The 20561-nt window shown below is 49.8% G+C and overlaps 1 protein-coding gene across 1 annotated transcript; it reads right to left on the reverse strand.

The window, feature by feature from the left end:
• Positions 1-10163: 10163 nt before the first annotated feature.
• LOC134507724 (olfactory receptor 6E1-like) lies at positions 10164-11137 on the reverse strand. The gene is given in 2 exon segments (XM_063318575.1): positions 10164-10610; positions 10613-11137. Coding segments are annotated over 2 exon segments (861 nt in total). The 5' UTR covers positions 11027-11137.
• Between the last annotated feature and the right edge of the window lie 9424 nt (positions 11138-20561).

The following is a 20561-nucleotide window of genomic DNA, read 5'->3' on the forward strand; positions in this document are numbered from 1 at the left end:
AATGAGGTTGCTTTTCTACAAGGGATAATCTTAGGTAGTTAGATAAAAAAAGATAGATATAAACATAATTAAAGATCTGGATAAGGAAACAATTAGACTTTTGAAAGACAGTCAAGCTGTTATGTCTCTGAAGATGAAAGCAGCAGCATAGGTGAGAGGTATCTGAATGAACAAAGAGTAAATGGAGAAGAAAACTGAAGAGTTATGGAAAGGGCCTTTGCCTAGACAGTCTGGATCTGAAAAGGTGACTTTATACATGGTCACTGTATCAGAACAAGTATATGAAAAAATAGAGAATCTAACTACACTCTATAACAGGGAGAATAGTTGTAATGGTGTTAGAGGGAAGATGAATATTTCTTTGGAATATCCTTTCTGAGAGGTCATGGGATTGGCAGAGGTCAAGCAAATGGTGCACCCATCTTTGGAAGAATCCAACAGTGCACCCCAGGGAACCAGAGGCTGCACAAGCTCACATCGGTGAGGAGAGGGCCATCAGTTGGAGTCCTCTTGGGTGACATTTCTGGGCACCAACAACAGAACATGTCCAAAACCCATCAGCATGGACTTACCAAGGATAAATCATGCCTCGTCAACCTGATTGCCTTCACCATGAAGTAACTGCCTTTGTGCATGAGGGCAACTCTCTCCATGTTTGTCAATAGCAATAAATTGGGAGGATTGTTTGTTTACCAGTTAATTTACCAATTCCCATCACAGGCAAAACAGACCCAGCTTGGGAAAATTCATTAAATTTATTTCCAATTGATTGTAACAGAATAGGACAGTGAGAAATAAAACACAATTCAAAACACCTTCCCCTCTCCCTCCCTTTTTCCCAGGCTCGACTTCATTCCTAACTCTTCTACCTTTGCCCCGAGTGGCACAGGGGGGTTGTGGAATGGGAGTTGCTGTCAGTTCATAACACTTCATTTCTGAACTTGCCCAAATGTGGGTCCTTCCCACTGGCTGCAGTTCTCCACAAACTGCTCCAGCATGGATCCTTTCCACGGGGTACAGTCCTTCAGGCATGGACTGCTGCAGTGTGGGTCCCCTACAGGCCACAGGTCCTGCTGCAAAACCTGCTCCAGCATGGGCTCCTCTCCTTGGGCAGCAGGTCCTGCCAGGAGCCTGCTCCACCAGGGTCCTCCATGGGCTGCAGGTCTAACTCTCCTACAGGAAAAAGGCCAGCCCAGCACGGCTTCTCTTCTGGACCAGACCACAAGAAGTCCCGGAGGACGGCTGTTTCCTATGCCCGTGGGACTTGAGAAAACTCAGTGTTGATAATACTCCAGTGTTTTGGGTATTGCTGAACAGAGTTTGCATGGTGTCAAGGCCTTCTCTGTTTCTTCATTCTGCTCCCTCCAGTGAGTAGGTGGGAGGTGAGAAAGAAGCTGAGAGGGAACCCAGCCAGGACCGCTGATCCAAACTGACCAGAGGCATATTCCATACCATATGATGTCATGCTCAGGAATAAAAACTTGAGACACAGGAAGAAGAAGGTGAAGTTTTTGTCATTCAAGGAATCTGCTGCTTGGAGACAAGCTGGGCATCAGTTTGCCTGTGGGAGGTGGTAAGTGATGGCCTGTGTTTCACTTGTTGAGGTTTTCTTAATCTCTTCTCTTCACCTATTAAACTGTTATTATGTCGACCCAAAACTTTTCACACTTCATTTCTTCCTTGTCCCACTCGGGAAGGGGGAAGAAAGTGTGAGTGACTGTGTGGCTGCTGGGCTATTGGATATTGGCCAGAGTCAACCCACCACAGCAAGGAAGTTTCTGATAGCTGGGAGCGAGTTCAGCGATTGGCCACCAAGATGCTTAGGGGCTAAAGGGGAAGGGCCTTCTTTATCCTGGAGAAGGGAAGGTCTCAGGAACCTCATAGCAGCCGGTCTCTCCTCGTGGGGAGGCTTTCAGGGCCACGGAGCTAGGCTTGTAACAGTGGTGCTTGGCAGGAGGTTAATAGACAATGGTCAGATGTCGAAATAAGGAAGGTTCAGGACAGAGAAAAGGAAAATCTTTTTCTCCATGAAGGCATCCAAGCGTCGGAGGAGGTTTCCCAGTGACATTGTGCCATCTCTGACCTTGGATGTTTTCCAGCTCCCACTGGATAAAGCCTTGAGCGACATGGTCTGACTCCACGGCTGATGCTGCTATGAGCACGAGGTCAGAACAGAAGTACTCTTTTCATATCTGCAGCTACTTAGTTTCTGGTCTTGTTAGAAGCACCATGACTCAGGATGACCATTGGCACACATACTTTATAAGCTACACTGTTGGAGGTTCAGTCCAGGGGTACCTTGACACACCTGGCAGCCTGGCCAATAGAAATCTGAAAATTTAGAAGGAAAAGCTGGAGAACAATTCCATGCAGCAGCACAGGAAAGGACCTGAGCGATGAAGGAGTGCTCTGAGGAGAAGGGTCTGGGCACCATGGCAGCTGCCATATGAGCCAGTGGGCCTCACCTTTCAAAATGAAAGAGGAGAGACTGGAGAGGGTGCCGAGGAGGTGTGCCAAGATGGCGTGAGGGACCTAACGCATGAGCTGTGAGGGGAGTCTGAGGGAACTGGGCCTCTCTAGCCTGCTGATGTGGAAGCACAGGGGGACCTAGGAGGAGCCTACAGCTGCTGGGAGAGATGACAGAGCCTTTGCCTTGACCACAGGCCATACGAGAAGAGATTACGATGAACATTACAGAAATGGAGATGAGGCATTTGACCAGCTTCCTGAACACAGCTATCGGTATGCCATGCCTCCTGAGGTCCCTGGAAACACCCACCTTCTTGTCGAGAAGGTGGACAAGACTTTGGTTCTTTTGACTTTGATTCTTTTACAAGCTTCTCTGCATCTCCAGACCGTGTGGTGATTTAAGCTGTAAGCAGAATTGAAACAAAGCCTCCGACTTGGGTACTGTCAACTGAACTGGTAAAAGAGAGTGAGATGGAAGGCTCTCAGAGCTTCAAGATTCCTGTGGAAGATTGAAAGCCTCCTAGAAAGGAGTTGAAGATAACAGTTTTGAACAGTTTTGACTTTAGATGATTTCACCTGTGGTGGTTCTGCTACCCCCTTTCAATCATTGTCACCCAGGCACCCCAAAACCTCACCTGCTTTTCTTCCAAAACATGATCAAGTGATAAGAAGAAAGGAAGCAGAAATGCCCTAGGCCTGTGTGAATCAGCTGGGGTCTGGCACTTGGAGGGTCCTTCAATGAGTGTCAGCCATTCATTGTACACCCCAAAAAGCATCAAGATGAGAAGTGACTCTGCAAGTCTGACTCCACAAGGTCCGAGGACAGGCAAGACTGTGTCTATGGCTGTGTCTGGAGACCTTTACACCTACAGCATAGCTCAAGCTGGGGCTGAAATTTAGGCCTGGGCTTAAATGGCCTCCTGGGCTCATGGACAGAGGGGTGGGCGGAGGCCCCAGGTGAAGCTGGTCAGGGCCATGAAGGCCTGGGGATGCTTTCAGACCCCTGCCATGGGATCCCCTTGGATCCCACCTGCCGGTGCCCTCAACAGGCCAAATTCTCATTCCCTAGTGTCAAGGGTCCGTGCTCTGCTACCCGCCTTCCCTGTTTCTCTGGAGATCTGGGAGACCACAACTCCATGGTCTCTACAGCCAAGGCTGAGACTGTCTTCACATCTCTGACCAGCTTTTCCTCTTTTGGGAGTACCAGGTCCAGGTGTTCATCAGACTGGATGGCCCATTTAGCAGCTGTGCTAAGAACTTTTCCAGAGACACCACAAGAAACCTCCTGGCCTGTTTGCATCCTGCTGTATCGCTTGCCTGGTGAACACCAGGGAGCCTGAGTCCCCCATAAGAGCGGGTCTGTGACCCACAATGTTCCTCAGGTCAGTTAAACAAGACTTTGTTCATTGCTCACTCTGACTGTATGACCTGTAACTCTGTCCTGGGTCTGGCTGGGATGGCCTTAATTCTCTTCAGAGTAGATCACAATGTCTTCTGCTTTGGGTTTGTTACTAGTCTGGCACTGATAACACACCCGTGTTTTGGCTGCTGCTGAACAGTCCTTTCAGAGCACGGAGGCTTTCTCTGTCTCACACTCTGCCCTTACTGCAAGTACACTGGGGGTATGCAAGGAGTTGGGAGGGGCACAGTTGGGACAGCTGGCCTCAAATGACCCAAGAGTTATTTCACGCCTATGACATGGTGCTCAGCGATAAAATCTCAAGGCAAAGAGGGACATTCATGGTGATGGTCTGCAGCACCTCAGGTGTGGCACCAGGGCCAAGGGCTGACATGTCACACAAAAACCTGGTACCTAGAGGTGGGAGCCCTTGTGTGGAAAGGCTCTGCTACACAGCAGAGGCATGCTGGAGTGGACGGCAGGTAGACACATAATGATGAATGAGGTTGTGGAATCTCCATCCATGGACGTATTCCAAACTCACCTAGACAAGCTGCTGAGCAACCTGCTCTAGTTGATCCTTTCTCAGCTGGGGGGTTGGACTAGATGATTTCCAGAGGTCCTTTAAAACCTCAACATTTCTGTGATACCGTGAGTATAAAGGAGAAAAGCCAGACAGAAAGAAATTAACAACACATAGCATTGACCACAAATATGGTGGGATCCCACGGAGAGGACCCAAGCTGGAGCAAGGGAGAAGTGTGAGGGGGAAGGAGAGACAGAGATGTTCTTTACTGGCTGTTAACCCCCTCTTCACCACCCCACTGCTCCTCTTAGGGTTGGGGTGGGTAGAAGAGCTGGGAGCAATGGAATAATTAGAGCCTGTGAGAAAGCGTGAGGAGAACAGTCTTTCATATAGCTGGCAACAAATTAAATTGACCTTCCCCGAGTTAGAGGTTTCTTTGCTCGTGACAGTAATTGGTAACTGATCTCCTTTTGTTTATCTTGACCCATGAGCATTTCTGGGTTTTTTTCTCCCTTTGTCCTGTTGAAGCGGAGGAGGGAATGAGCAGCTGGGTGGGTGTCTGGCTGCTGGCCAAGGTGAACCCACTACAGAACCACATCAGGACGCCTGCCTCCAGTATGGGTCTCTCCAGCACAAGAAAGTCCCTGACAGACTGGAGCGAGCCCTGCAGAGGCCAGAAGGATGGATGGGGCCTGGAGCACATTAAGGAAGAGGAGAGGCCGAGAGCTCTGGGTTCTGGAGAAACCCTTTAGAGCCAAATACTGGAGCAAGGTTGGCCAGTGGCAAGGCCAGCTGGTAAGATCTCAATCAGTGGAGGTTTTCAAGGTTTTATTTCCTTTTTATTAAAGATGGTGGTAGAGTTGTGTATCACAGAGCCCTGGGGGAAGACAGGAGTGACCGTGCAGCAAAGGTCCCTCCTCAGGATTGGGGTGTATGGCCAGAGATGGAGATGCCTGGTGTGTGGGACTGATCTGGGACAATTTTCCCGGAGCAGCTTCCCCAGGCTGTCCAAGGAGCACGGCACAGACCAGGCCCCTCTCTTTTGCACCTTTGGTGCCTTGCTTCCTTCACCATGGCTCTGCACCATGAGCACCCTGCTGTGTGCGCACCCTGCAAACTCACACAGCTGAGCTCTCCGCTGGCGCTTTCCTCTCCTGGGCACATTCCAGCCCAGCCCAACACCTCCCCAGCAATCCCTAATTCTCCTCCTCCTCCCCTCTCCCCAGCACAATGGCTCAGTCCGGGCTGGCCCTACAGCAGTGCCCACCACAGGGTGCTGCAGAGCTCTGGTCACTCACAGCACAGCCCCAGCCCCCCTGAAGGACACAGCAGCTGCTGGTGGGCAGAGAGGGAGGTTCAGGCTCCCCATCAGTCCCAGGGCTTTTTACCTGGACCCAAGGGCAGGAGGAAACAGAGGCCACTCACTCTCTGGCTCTCCCACTTTCATATTGTGCATCAACACCAAATGTATTTACGCCCTTCCCTGCCCCCACCAGCTCCACACTCCAGGACAACATGACAGTCCTGGCCCTGCAGCTCCTCAGACAACTCAGCTCAAGAGAGGGAGCACAGGCAGGCCAAGCTGGCCAAAGGAAGATTCCATACCATGCGCAGCATGGCATTCCATACCATGCGCAGCCATAATGCTCAGCATATAAACGGGGGTTGGCCGGGGGGCAGTGATCCGCGATCGCTGCTTGGGACAGACTGGGCAACTGATCATTGGGTGGTGAGAGCAATTTGTGTGGCATCAATTGTTTTGTATATTCTTTTGTCCGTTATTAGTATTATTATTTTCCTCTTATGTTATTTCTCTGTTAATCTGTCTTAATCTAAAGCCACGAGATTTGTGTTCTCCTTTTTCTTGCTCTCTTCCTTATACTGCTTGGTGTTGCAGAGGTGGGAGAGAGTGAGTAAATGGCTGTGTTTTCCTAGTTGTTGGCCAGGGTTGAACCACGAAAACCTGGGAGATCCTGTTTTATTGAAGAGCTGTTATCTGAAGGCTGCATCTGACACAGTGTTGTGCAAGAGTCAGACACAATAGGATATAGGCTCAAGGCAGGCAGTATAAACACAGAAATATTTCAATGAGTAAGACTGGACGGATAGATGAGGACAGGGCCGTGGATGTTGTCTACCATGACTTCAGCAAGGCGTTTGACAGGGTCTCCCCCAGCATCCTCATAGGGAAGCTTAGGAAGAGTGGGTTAGATGAATGGACAGTGGTGTGTATAGAAAACTGCTTGAAAGACAGAGCTCAGAGGGTGGTGATTAGGGGCACAGGGTCTAGTTGGAGGTCAGTGATGAGTGGTGTTCCCCAGGGGTCAGTACTGGGTCCAGTCCTCTCCAATATATTCATCAATGACCTGGATGAGGGGATAGAGTGCACCCTCAGCAAGTTTGCCGATGACACAAAGGTGGGAGGAGTGGCTGACACACCGGAAGGTTGTGCCACCAATCAGAGAGACCTGGACAGGCTGGAGATCTGGGCAGAGAGGAAACTTATGAAATTCTACCAGGGCAAGTGTAGGGTGCTGCACCTGAGGAGGAATAACCCCATTTACCAGGACAGGTTGGGGGCTGACCTGCTGGAGAGCAGCTCAGTGGAAAGAGAGCTGGGAGGTCGCAAAATAACTTATTTTGGTTTCCTATCCCTGGCTGAAATTTCCCTCCCCTGTTTCCCCACTGGCTAGGTACTCCAGGGTTTGCAGTCCATCCAATTCACCTAAAACTACTTCTGTTCGTCCCGCCTCTGTTTACTTCTCCCCATCACCCCTCCTAAACCCCTTACTTCAGCTGTTTGTTTCTTCCCTTTTTATTGCCCACGGTAGCTGGTCTCAGTTAAAGGTTCATCCTCCTGTTAAACTACCGATCGGGCATAGACTGGTTTCTCCTTTGTCTAAAGGATAAGAATTCTTGCATGTGTCTTGATCAGCCTTTTGGTTATTAATCATTCTCTAGCTACATTTTTGCAGACTGGCCAAGTTGCTCCTCTGCAAAAACAATACATAGATTTTTCTTACAAAATCTAAGGAAACTCTCCTGGGCCCTGTTCAGTTCAACACCTGTATCCATGACCCAAAGGAGGTAACTCCAACCATGTTTAACAAGAACAAAGGCTGCATTCTGCACCTGGGATGAAATAATGCTGGACCCAATATAGACTGGGAGAGGAGTGGCTAGAAAGCAGCCCTGCAGAAAGGGATCTGGGGGTGCTGGTCGACGGCAGGCTCGATGGGAGTCAGCAGTGTGCCCCGGCAGCCACGAGGGCAAACTGCATCCTGGGGTGTGTCACACACAGCATAAGCAGCTGGTGGTTATCCCACTGTCTTCAGCGCTGATGCGACCTCAACCTTGAGCACTGTGTGCAGTTCTGGGCCCCACAATGTAAGAAGGATGCGAAGGTACCCAAATGTGTCCAGAGGAGGGCCACAAAGCTGGTGAAAGGTCTGGAAGGCATGTCCTGTGAGGAGCAGCTGAGCACTCTGGGTTTGTTCAGTTTAGAGAAAAGAAGGCTGAGGGGTGACCTCATTGCTCTCTGCAGTGTCCTGAGGAGGGGAAGTAGAGAGGGAGGTGCTGAGCTCTTCTTCCTCATACCCAGTGATAGGACGCATGGGATGCTTTGCCAGGAGAGGTTTAGACTGGACAGAAGGAAGCAATTCTTTCCCAAAAGGGTGGTCAAACACTGGAACAGGCTTCCTAGAGAGGTGGTTGACGCCTTCTGTTTAAATGTTTAAGAGGCCCATCGGTGTTTAAGAGGCATTTGGACGATGCCCTTAATAAAATAATTTTTCTTTTGGTCAGCCCTGAAGTGCTCAGGTATTTGGACTAAATGATCATTGTAGGTCCCTTCCAACTGAACTATTCTATTCTATTCTATTCTATTCTATTCTATTCTATTCTATTCTATTCTATTCTATTCTATTCTATTCTATTCTATATATACACCTGGGCTCGGACACTCAGCCCCTGGATAGCAGCCTACCCAGTTACAGCCTGTTGCGTGAAAAGGGGCAAAGCAGTTTTGGCAGAAGATAAACCCCCTTGCGTTCTAACACTCCTCACCGAGGTGGGAGGCCAGGTGCGGCAAGGTTTAAATTCTGAGTGATGCCCAATTCAGCACTATCAGTCCAATCACGTTTAATATATATTAAACTATTACGATTTGGATGCACTAATAGTGGGCTGCACCTTCAGTCTAGTCGTGCTCATGAACCAGCACAGCCACTCTCGAGTCTTTGGTCGCGTTCAGTGAGAAACCAAAATGACTAGCTACTTAAAAAAGTGCAGTTTATTTAAACAACATATATATAGGTTCTTAGGATTACCGGTGATAAATACACTGTCTGCAAAGCACGTGCAAATGAAAGTATTGTTACATATACAAAATGCGCGACAAAGTTATAAACGATACAGCCTAGCTCTAAATGTAGAAAAGAGAGTCTCTAGAGAAATTTCTAAGTTTCCCGAGGAAGCACTCGGTATAATCTAAGTCTTACCCAAAGGCGTCCCTATGTGGGGGAAGAAAGGCTCAGCCCGTCAACTGATCCCAGAAGTCAGTGATGTAATTCTTTATGATGGTGTCTTCCCTGGGTATCCCCCCTCTCTTGGGCTATTTTTATACTATTTGTTATCTTCAAGGTGGAGTTTGAGTGACTTTAGTCATACATACTTTTATCATGATTGGTGTAAATTTCTCTTGCTTCACAATTAAAGGTATAGTTTACAAGAAATTCAGGGCGCAGGCTCAAGGAGGAGTGGTCGCACCTTGGAGGCGGGTAGCCTTCAGGATGGAGGTGTGTTTTGGTATTATAATGACATTATAATGAGCAAAGTTCGCACAAAGGACAGCATTTCATCAACATTTGACAAAAAGTTGGCTCCGAGTATCGAGCGGGCAGCTAATTGGCAGCTTATCTGTTTCATGGTATCATCCCATTCCGGTATCCGCTATACATCATAAGGTAAAGCCACGGAATAATTGCATCCCGTCCCGTACCTCATGTAGCTTATCAGGGAACCACAGATGTTGTATCCTTCATGCCAGCTGCGGCTATTTTCTACCTCAGAAGCCTCTTGATTTTATACTTTTCCTTAATGCATGAACAATGCTGTACTTTTGTATTTTTAGCCAATTTAGTATTTATTGCACACAGTCACCTGGACATATGAGTGCCTGAGGCCACAGCTCCATTCCAGATGCTGGTACAGACCACCCCAGTCACACTCACACACACTCACACACATGCACATGAACTCTTAAGTCCAGGCACTCCAGTCTCTTAGGTTCTGGCACTGATGGCATACGGGCTGTCTGACCTCCTGGTCCTGCTCCAGCTGCTGCACTCACACCACCGTGCTCACACATTCACACAGAAGATTCACTCACATGGAAAAGAGGTAGAAATTAAGTTTAATGAGGAGACAGGACAGACTGCACTGGTCGTGTCCTCCCCTAAACTTCCCATAATAAGTGGGACAAGGTGTTCATTCCTTGGGAGCCTGTAATTTGGATTCCCATCTGCCACTGTGCCTTTGTACTCTTCTTGGTTTCTGGAGATGGGTTCCAGGTGGTTCTCCCGTGATGGGTCTGGGAGCAGCTGGGGCACGGTATTAACTGAGTTCCTCCTCCTGCCATTGTTAGTGCCTTCTTTGTGCGTGCAGGTGAGCTAACCTAACACAATCCAACCAGAACATACATCTCATGAGGCATCTGTATTTGGAGATGACATACATATGCAATGGTATGATGTAACATCTGATAGCAGATCATGGGAATTGCTGTCCAGAAATGCATTGTGATAAGTCAAAAAGCTTTATTGTTGCATGGGCAATGGCTTCATTCAGGGCCAGTATCATGGTCTTGTTTCTAAGATTGTAGATGAAAGGATTTAAGAATGGGTAGAGGACAGTGTTTATCAAAGCTACTATTCTGTTTGCCTCCAAGGAAACGTGTTCTGAAGGATGCACATAGAGAGCAATGCAGCTCCCATAGGCAATGGCCAAGGTGGTGAGATGGGAAGAACATGTAGTGAAATCTTTTTTCCTCCCAGAGGCTGCTGGAAGGTGTGGAATACAGAAAAGGACGTCTGTGTAAAATGCCAGAGTTAAACAGAAGGAACCCAGCATAACAAATGATAATAAAATAGAGTCCATTTTCCAAAGCAGGCTGGTGTCAGAGCAGGACAATTTGAACAAGGGGGAGCTGTCGCAAAAAAGAAAAGGTGGATCTTGTTCGAGCCCCAGAAAGTCAGCTTGTAGAGGAGGACCAGGCGGTAACTCAAGAGTGTGGTGCCCATGACCCAAGCAGCAACAACCAGGTGGATGCAGAGCTGAGGCTTCATGATGGCAGTATAAGGCAAAGGCAGGCAGATGGCAACGTAGCGGTCAAAGGACATGACAACAAGTAGAACAAACTCTGTACTGCCCAGGGCAAAACAGAAATAGGATTGGGCAAAGCAGCTGCGCAGTGAGATTGTTCTCCTACCAGAACCCAGGATCACAAGCAATTTGGTGCTTGTGGAGGATGTAAACCAGATTTCCAGGAAGGACATATTGCTGATGAAAAAGTACATGGGGGTTTGCAGGTGGTGATCCACACATACAAGGAAAATGATGGTTGCGTTCCCCATCACTGTTGTCAGGTATATGAGCAGAAGGACCAGCGAGAGAAATAGCTGTAGTCTTTGATCAAGCCCTGAAAAACCCTCTAGGATGAACTCAGTAACTGCCGTTGCATTTTCTGGTCCCGTGCTAAATTTCAGTTCACCCAGCCGAGATGGGAACATAGCAAAAAACCCAAGTGTGGTAATTTCACAGTCTCGATGAAAAGTTCTGTCCTTTTCTGCTTTTTCTCCTTTCCTGCAGTCTATCGACACACAGAGAGTATGGCTCACACCCTGGTTTTTGTGTTTCACATTTCAGTTAGAGGCCTCAGAGAATTTGTTGTCTTCTTTCTACCTTTTTCAAACCCCACAAAGGATTCTTTCTCCAGAACAGAAGAGATTAAAGAGGCTGTTAGCTATTTCACCGCATTCCTGGGAAATTCCAACTTCACTCAGACCTATTGCAAAGGTTAAACTCATCTATGCCCAGGAAATCAGAGAAGAAGTTCTAGGACTTGTAAGCAGCCGCAGAGGCACCTTAATCTCCAACATGGGACTGCCAAATGTGTGAGGGGCAATGACCAAAGTGAACCAAGTATCCAAGAAGGACAAGGTGCTGAGGATGGGATACATGGGGGCATGTTATTAGTGGTGGAGCCAAACGATGGCAATGATGACTGCATTCCTCACGACAGTGAGCAGATCAACCACCAGCAGCAGTTTGAAAAGGAGGATTATCAACGCTTGAATGACATAAAAGGACTTTAGGAAAGATATAATACAGTTGTGAGGCTCCATTCCAGTCCTCTTCAATATATTCATCAATGACATGGATGAGGGGATAGAGTACACCCTCAGCAAGTTCGCTGATGACACACAGCTGGGGGGGTGTGGCTGACACACCAGAAGGCTCTGTTGCCATCCAGAGAGACCTGGACAGGCTGGAGATCTGGGCAAAGAGGAACCTTATGAAATTCAACTAGGGCAAGTGTAGGGTGCTGCACCTGAGGAGGAATAACCCCATTTACCAGGACAGGTTGAGGGCTGTCCTGCTGGAGAGCAGCTCTGTGGAAAGAGACCTGGGAGTCCTGGGGGACAACAGGATGCCCATGAGCCAGCAATGTGCCCTTGTGGTCAAAAAGGCCAGTGGCATCCTGGGATGTATCAAGAGGAGTGTGGCCAGCAGGTGGAGGGAGGTCATCCTCCCCCTCTACTCTGCCCTGCTGAGGCCGCACCTGGAGTACTGTGTCCAGTTCTGGGCTCCCTGGTTCAAGAAGGAGAGGGAACTGCTGGAAGGGGTGCAGCAGGGAGCTACCAAGATGATCAGAGGACTGGAACACCTCTCTTATGAAGAAAAGCTGAGGGATTTGGGTCTCTTCAGTCTGCAAAAAGGACAGCTGAGAGGGGATCTTATCAACACTTATAAATACTGAAAGGGTGGGTGTCAGGAGGATGGGGCCAGGCTCTTTTCAGTGGTGCCCAGCGACGGAACAAGAAGTAATGAGCATAAACTTGAGCACAGGAAGTTCCACCTAAACATGAGGAGGAACTTTTTGACTTTGAGGGTGGCAGAGCCCTGGAACCGGCTGCCCAGAGAGGTGGTGGAGTCTCCATCTCTGGAGACATTCCAAACCCGCCTGGATGTGTTCCTGTGCAACCTGCTTTAGGTGAACCTGCTCTGGCAGGGGGGTTGGACTAGATGATCTACAGAGGTCCCTTCCAACCCTATGATTCTATGATTTCGGTACCTGGTCAGAGAGGGTGTGACAAGAGTAACCAATATCATGCTTGGTGAAATTCATCTTGTTACATTTGTCAACCTTCTTCCCCTTTTCTTAGGCTTCCTCTTCCTTCCTGAAATGGGAGACTAGAATTGTGCTCTGTAGGGATTCTGCTTTTCTCTGTGTTTTTACCCAATGACATGAAAAATATTGATCCAACCCACTTCTCTTCAGACACAAGAAATGCCTCTCCAGCCTTGCTGGTTTACATGGGTATTCTGGACTGCCAGCTGGGAAGTGATATTTCTGGCAAAAGCTGTGTGAATTATGTTACATTTCTAACGGTGGTGTAGCTGGGCATCAAGCCTGTGCCGGTGTGCAACCAGAGCACTTAGGTCATTAATCCCCTGGGTGGCCCAGGGACTCTCCCATCTCATCATGCACATCGATGAGAGGAGAGGCTGGTCTGAGACAGTGGATTGACTTGAAAGCAAGGGATTGAGCTCAGTCAACCCCCTTCAAAATTAACCACCTCCAAGATTAGCCAAAATGAGTCACCTTCAAAATTAACTGGTGGACTTGGCAACGTTAGGTTAAGAGTTGGACTTGATGATCTTAAGGGCCTTTTCCCACCTAAAGGATTCTACGATTCAATGATCATTTTGGAAGCATCTCTTCGACAGACCCACAGAGCCATTGCAATGGTCTCCTTCCAATTTCCCTTTAAGCCTTCTCTTGACTAGGATGCCTACAGCACCGTAATCTGTATATTACTTGTAATACTGAAATTAAGGCACTCAGTTAAGTTCCTGGTGTTTGTAGTCATGGAAAACTCCTCTTGAGTCTAAAGGAAAACAGAATCAGCAACAAAGTTGTTTGGCAACAAAACAGGAAAAGAGAGCAAAGGGGAAAAAGGCACTGTGTAAGTGTAAACAGGTTTCTAGTCAGCAGGCTGCTCTGATGGAGCCCTGCACGAGCCTGTGCCTGGTTCTCCTTAGAGCCTCTTTCCAACTGCCTTCTGTGCGGGTGCATTCTCTGTCCATAGGGGACATGTGTGAATGGTAGTGAGCTTCAAGCTGGAACCATGGGTGAGTAGCCCAGTGGTTGGTAGGTCGGTGGCCAGCCCAGCCCACAGCACAACAGTAGGCTACGGGGTCTGTGTTCAGCAACTGGAGCAGGGCTGCAAACATCCTGCACTCCCATGCCTGGGTACCTGCCATGGGGAGACCATGAGGATCACGGCCCAGGTGCTGGATAGAATTAGTGCCTAAGGAAGACCTGGGTCTCCTCCTAGAGAGACTGATGGGCTGGAGAAAGCTGACTGGCTCCCTCCTGCCTGCTGGCAGCACAAGACTCACAGGGTCCTGCTGACCATAGGCCTCAATGCTGCAAGAGTCGAGGAACTCATGGAGGATCAGTGTGGGGCAACTGGGCAAAACAGGCTCAAAGTCCTTGTCCGGCCTGGCTCTCCAGACTGTACCTGCACAGGCTGATCAGGATATACTTCTTCAGCTGCTGCCACCATTGGGTGGGCACCAGTGAGAACCCACAGCTTCCTTCAGTCAGGGAAGCAGTCCCTGGAAGCAAGCGGTGCTGTAGAGGAAAAAGGTGGCCGAGATGTGTAGGTAGTTAGGGTCTGGCGGCCGGAAGATATCGCGCTGTACGGAAAGATAGAGCCCCTCCCCCAATGGCGGTTAGTTGATGATGTAAGCAGACGGAAGTGACGTTGTAAACTCGAGCTATATAAGGCTGTGCCACGTGCTAATAAACGCCATTTGCCGTCCACCACATTGGTGTCTGCGAGCTGATGGACCGAGCGGCCTGTGATTGGTCGCCGTGCCGTTCCTGAACCAGGTCGCCACGCCTACCCCAGGCAACAAGTGGTGCCGAAACCCGGGAATCGTCACCTGGATTCGGGTGAACGGCGGCCGGAGCAGCTGGACCAGCCCGGCGGGGGAGGTCAGGGGAGGACGCTCCCAGACCAGGACCAACAAGGAGGATGTAAGCCCTTGTGAAGGTCGTATCCCAAGTATATAAACAGTAGGGGATTGATTGTAAGCCCAAAGATTTTACCCTTGCAGTTGCGAGGCTTTTACAGATTGGGGTCATTGACCAATGGATATTCTCCACCCAGAAGTGTGGGATAAATGTACTAAAGCGTTAGCTGAGGAGACGATGTCTTCGGGTTGTGGGAAAAATCTTAAGTCATGGGGAAAAGTCGTACAGGCTTTGCAGAAGGCCATACAGGAGCAAGATACCTGGAGGGCGGCAAGGGACTGTTTGTTGGTTACCCTGAAATTGGGAGTCGGGGCAGCCACACAGACTCCGTGCCCCCAGGACGACGGTAATCCTGCTGAGCCCACGGACTCGCGGGAGGGCGGTACGCCCCCCCAATCCCCGAACCCCGTCCTGCTCGCGGAGGGACAAAATCAAACAAAGCCCTTCTGGGGCAAATTAGCCGAGGAGGCCAGGGGTGCCGCAGGGAAATCAGAGTCTGAGGACCCCTGGGCGAGACCACCCCCCTATGCACCCCTATGCCCCGGCCGAAGAAGGGAAAGGCGGGGTGAAGATGCCCCCGGGAACAGGGAGGAAGCGCTAAAACCTACAGGTGCTCACGGACAAAGGAAGGGGGAGAATGAGAAAGAGACAAGTGGCGGGGGCGATCGGGGGGGGGGGGGAGGAGGGGAGCGTGAGCAGGGGGGCGGAAAGCCAATCAGAGCCGTCATCTGCACAAATGCCCTCACAGAGCAAAGACCCCCCCGGGCAGAAGGCGAGGTGAGCTAAGGGGGAGGGAATGGCCCGCCCGCAAGGTAAATGGGCGGGGCCAGAGCCCAACTAAAAAGCACTGGAACCCGGAAGTGAGCAGTCAGTCGAGTTCCGACTCCGGGTCAGACACTACCTGGAACGAGTGGCGCGCAATCGATTCAAGTTCAGAGGAGGAGGAAATAGGGGTAGACAGAGTCAAAAGCCACAATATCCCAATTCGCAATGAAGAGAAAACGCGAGGGGGAAAAATTCCCCTCATGGATTGGAGAAAAATAAAGATCGCATGCGCCGATTGGGCCCCATCGGCCACGCTAGCGTTCCCGGTCCGGGTGGCGGACGGGGGACAAAGGGTCCACTCGCCAATAAATCCTAAGGATATACAAGCGATTGTTAAAGCAATCGCAGACAAAGGGCTTAATTCTGCCATGGTTTCCACCCTCATAGACGGAGTTTTCGGGGGGGACGACATGCTCCCGTTCGATATAAAACAAGCTTGTAGATTGATCTTTGACGGAGCAGGGATGATTGTTTTTAAACAAGAATGGGAGGACAACTGTACGAAGCAACTAGCCCAAATAACCGGAGCGGACCACCCACTACACGGCTCCAGCCTGCAGCGGCTAATGGGTACAGACCCTACAATGGTTACCCCCCAGGCGCAAGCTCAAGGCATGCGGGCCCATGAAGTTATGACAACCACTCGTGCGGCCAGAGAAGCTATTCGTGTAGCCTCTAGAATTGTCGCCAAGCCATCGCCATGGTCCACAATAAAACAAAATGAAAGTGAGAGCTTTACGCAATTCGTAGACCGCCTTCAGGCAGCGGTTGACTCCTCGACCCTGCCCGCGGAAGCGAAAGGCCCGGTCGTTGCAGACTGCTTACGTCAGCAGTGTAATTCGAAAACCAAAGACATCTTACGATCTCTACCACCGGGGTCAACTATCGCAGACATGATTAAGCATGTCGTGAATGAAGAGCATTTAGCCCCGATTCAAGTGGCTGTTCGCACCGCAATAACTAATCTGATGGCATGTTTTAAATGTGGCCAAGCGGGCCACGTTGTGGCAAACTGCCCTCGGTTGGGGGACCCGCCAACAGCGCTCCCCCCACACCAGAATCGATCTAGAGGGCCGTGTTGGTCTTGTGGAAAGAAAGGACATTTCGCTAAGGAATGCAGAACTAAAATTCAGGGAAACAGGATGGGGAGAGGGCATCTGGGCCGCACACAGCCTTCTCCCACACAGCTCCCGCGGCCCAGTCATACCAACCTTGGGTGGGGCGAGGCGCTTTCGAACCCATTGCCCCCTCGAGAAGCGACCAGCTTTATGGCCCAACCGATAGTCCAACTGAGTCAGCCCTTATCTCAGGGACAGCAAGGACCACCCCTTGGGGGCGAGACCTTGGGGTGGCCCTGGCAATAAAGTGTGACAACCCACCGGTGGTGTGGGGGATCTGTTCTCTCTATAATATCCCCAATGGCACCACCATTAAGGTCCCCTTTTTGATTGACACCGGAGCAGATGTTACAGTTCTTCCCGAGTCGAGCTGGCCCCCAGGTTGGAAATTGGAAGATGCCCCCATGGTGGGCGGAGTTGAGGGATTAACCCAAGCTCGGAAGAGCGCCCAATTAATAGCAATTACGCTTCACACTGAAAAGGGACCGGAGAAAACCATCAACCTTTTCCCATATGTCATGCCAGGAATCCTACCACTATTGGGAAGGGACGCTCTAGCCCTATTAAATGCCAGGGTGACAAATTTATCTTAAGGGCCACTGCCGTACACCCATTTCCACCAATCAGACTGACGTGGAAATCGTCCGATCCAGTGTGGGTCGAGCAGTGGCCCCTGTCGAAGCCTCGAATGGATGCTCTTCTCGAGCTAGTCGATCGCGAGCTACAATGAGGTCACATAGAGCCTTCTACTAGCCCATGGAACACCCCAGTTTTTGTAATACCCAAGCGGAACGGTGAGGGGTTTCGCCTCCTCCATGACCTACGTGAAGTAAACAAAAGAATCCAACCAATGGGTCCTGTCCAAACGCTGTTGCCCATGAACTCTATGATACCGGAAGGGCAACCTTGCGCTGTCCTCGATATTAAAGACTGTTTCTTTTCAATACCTCTGCATGAGGAGGATAAGGAACGGTTTGCCTTTTCCGTCGTGTTTCCAAATAGCCAACACCCCAACCTACGCTTCCAGTGGAAAGTGCTGCCACAAGGAATGATTAACTCACCTACTATCTGTCAAATCACAGTGGATCAGGCGTTGGCACCGGTCCGACGCAGCGACCCGACTGCGACTATCATTCAATATATGGATGATATTTTGATCGCCGCGCCATCAGGGAGCCAGGTGGACCAGCTGGTGCTAACGGTTTCAGAGACTCTCAAAACAAGCGGGTTTGAGATCGCGAGCGCAAAAATTAAAAAAGGACCATGTGTTAGCTTTTTGGGAGTGGGGATCACAAGCTCCTATGTGACCCCCCCCCAAATGAAAATCCGTTGAAACATCAAAACGCTTCATGACATACAACAGCTAGTAGGGTCCTTGCAATGGCTCCGCAATATCGTCCTGATCCCTCCAGAAACCATGGCCCCCCTATACGATCTTTTAAAAGGACAGCACCCGTGGGAACCAAAAACTCTAACGCCGGAAGCATTGACTTCTCTTGACTTTATCGAGCGTCAGGTATCGTCAAGCTCACTCGCCAGATGGAACCCGGCTGTACCACTCGATCTGTACGTGCATTTCACGGAAGGGGGGGGAGTAGGGGCACTGGCCCAGGGCCCCCCTGAAAAAGCTCAACCGATACAATGGGTAGTCCTGGGAAAACCGTCACGTGCATTCTCCCCAGGAGTCGAGTGCCTTGGTAACCTCATCATGAAAGGCAGAAAACTCGCCCTAAGACATCTAGGCATTGAACCTGCCAGAATATACCTACCCTTCCGCAAACGGCTCCCAACGCAATCAGTGGCAATGTCAGAGTATCTAGCTATAGCCCTCATCGGATTTGGTGGGGAAGTCCAGTATGCCACAAGGCCCCCTTGGACTCAATTGCTGGCAATTGTCGATATCGACCTTCCACAGAAGATCATGGACCGGCCCCAGTCGGGACCAACGGTCTTCACAGACGCATCCTCAGCGACCTCAACCGCGGCAGCAGTATGGCAATCGGGAGGAGAATGGCACTGCATTAAAATGACCGATTGTGCGCTTTCAGTCCAACAGCTGGAAGCGGCGGCCGTAGTACTAGCGTGCGGACTGTTTCCAACTGAACATCTCAATATAGTAACTGATTCAATGTTCGTGGCCAAGCTTTGCTTAGCCATGTCAGGGCCCGGTGTGTCAACATCTACAGTAGCTCTAATGCTAGAAGAAGCGCTTTTTTCCCGAAAAGGTACCATATCGGTCATCCACATCAACAGCCACACCCCAGTTAAAGGGTTTTTCCAAACCGGTAACGACAAAGCTGATGCCGCTGCTAAAGGATTATGGACACTAAGAGATGCCCGCCAACTACACAAATCTCTCCACATTGGAGCTAAAGCGCTAGCAAAGAGATGTGGGATTTCAGCCACTGACACGAAACACATAGTAGCTACGTGTCCCCACTGCCAAAAAGTACCACTGTGGTCCAGTGGAGTTAACCCCAGAGGTCTCAAAGCCTCCGAGGTGTGGCAGACGGATTTTACACTCTGTCAGTTGCTGAAACCTCGAGCGTGGCTAGCGGTAACCGTAGACACATATAGCGGGGTGATCGTAGCTACACAACACCTTAAGACCGACTCCAAAGCAACTATCCAACATTGGCTGACAGCCATGGTGTGGCTCGGCGTCCCTAATCAAATCAAAACAGACAATGGTCCGAACTTTGTATCTAAGTCAGTCCAAGCATTCGCTCTGAAATGGGGTATTACTCTATTACGTGGCATCCCGTATAATAGTACAGGACAAGCCATAGTAGAACAAGCGAACCAAACTCTGAAATCTAAATTGGAGGTACTAGCAAAACCAGAAGGTTTTACCAACACTGTTCCCTCAGGAGACCAGGCGCGCTTGCTAGCGACTGCGTTATTGGCACTAAACCAGTTTCCCAGAGGAGAGGAGATGAACAGTCCCGCCCAAAAACATTGGGCCACTCGAGCACTAGAAGAAGGCCCGTCGGTCATAGTTAGAAATGAGCTGGGAGACTGGGAACAAGGGTGGAAATTAGTCCTGACAGGCCGAGGGTATGCTGCAGTTAGAAAAGACGGCAGTATTAAATGGTGTCCGCTTAAGTCTATTAAACCGGACCTTCAGAATAAGACTAACGTAATTAATGAAAACTGTGAGTTTCTGTTTACAGGACCGGATCATCGGACACCCCCGTAACCCGTATACCCCAGTGGCAAAAGAAGTTGACAAGCCAGCAGGCGCCCTATCCAAGCCTGGGAGCCCCGCATTGGCAGAAACCAAGCGACGACTGCGATGCCTTTGTGTGATTTTGATTTTAGACCTTGTCACCATAGGACAGGTAAAATCAGGTCACCTTCACCACCAGCCATTTAAATGGTCCTTCCTTCGACTAGAGGACCACCAAGTTATCGCAACCCAAATAACATCAGGTGCGGCCAGTTTTAATGCCTCTCTGTGCCAGCTTGTCCCGAGAGACCGATGTTGGGAATACCTAGGATTTTATATGTGTCCTAGCTCGAATCCTGGGAAGGGGTATTGTAACTACCCTAATCAATACTATTGTAGCCGTTGGGGATGTGAGACCATAGCCCCTGCTTGGATACCGGGTAGCGGTAGAGACAGATACCTAAAAGTCCAGTGGGGTCCATATGGGTGCATTCCACCACAGGCATGGCAAGGACGTGGAAATTGCCGATACCTCTTCTTAAATGTTACTGAGCCCCAAGAGGATAGTTGGTTACTTGGGAGAATTTGGGGAATAAGGTACGCAGAACCAGGAACAGACAAGGGTGGCTTAATCCTCATGAAAAAGGAGGTTGTCCCGAACGATCCACTGCCGGTAGGCCCCAGCCAAGCATTTGTTAATGAAGTAGTTCTGACCACCCCCAGTCAAGATT

The sequence above is a fragment of the Chroicocephalus ridibundus genome, chromosome 27 (genome assembly GCF_963924245.1).
Source record: "Chroicocephalus ridibundus chromosome 27, bChrRid1.1, whole genome shotgun sequence".
In the NCBI taxonomy this organism is placed as follows: domain Eukaryota; kingdom Metazoa; phylum Chordata; class Aves; order Charadriiformes; family Laridae; genus Chroicocephalus; species Chroicocephalus ridibundus.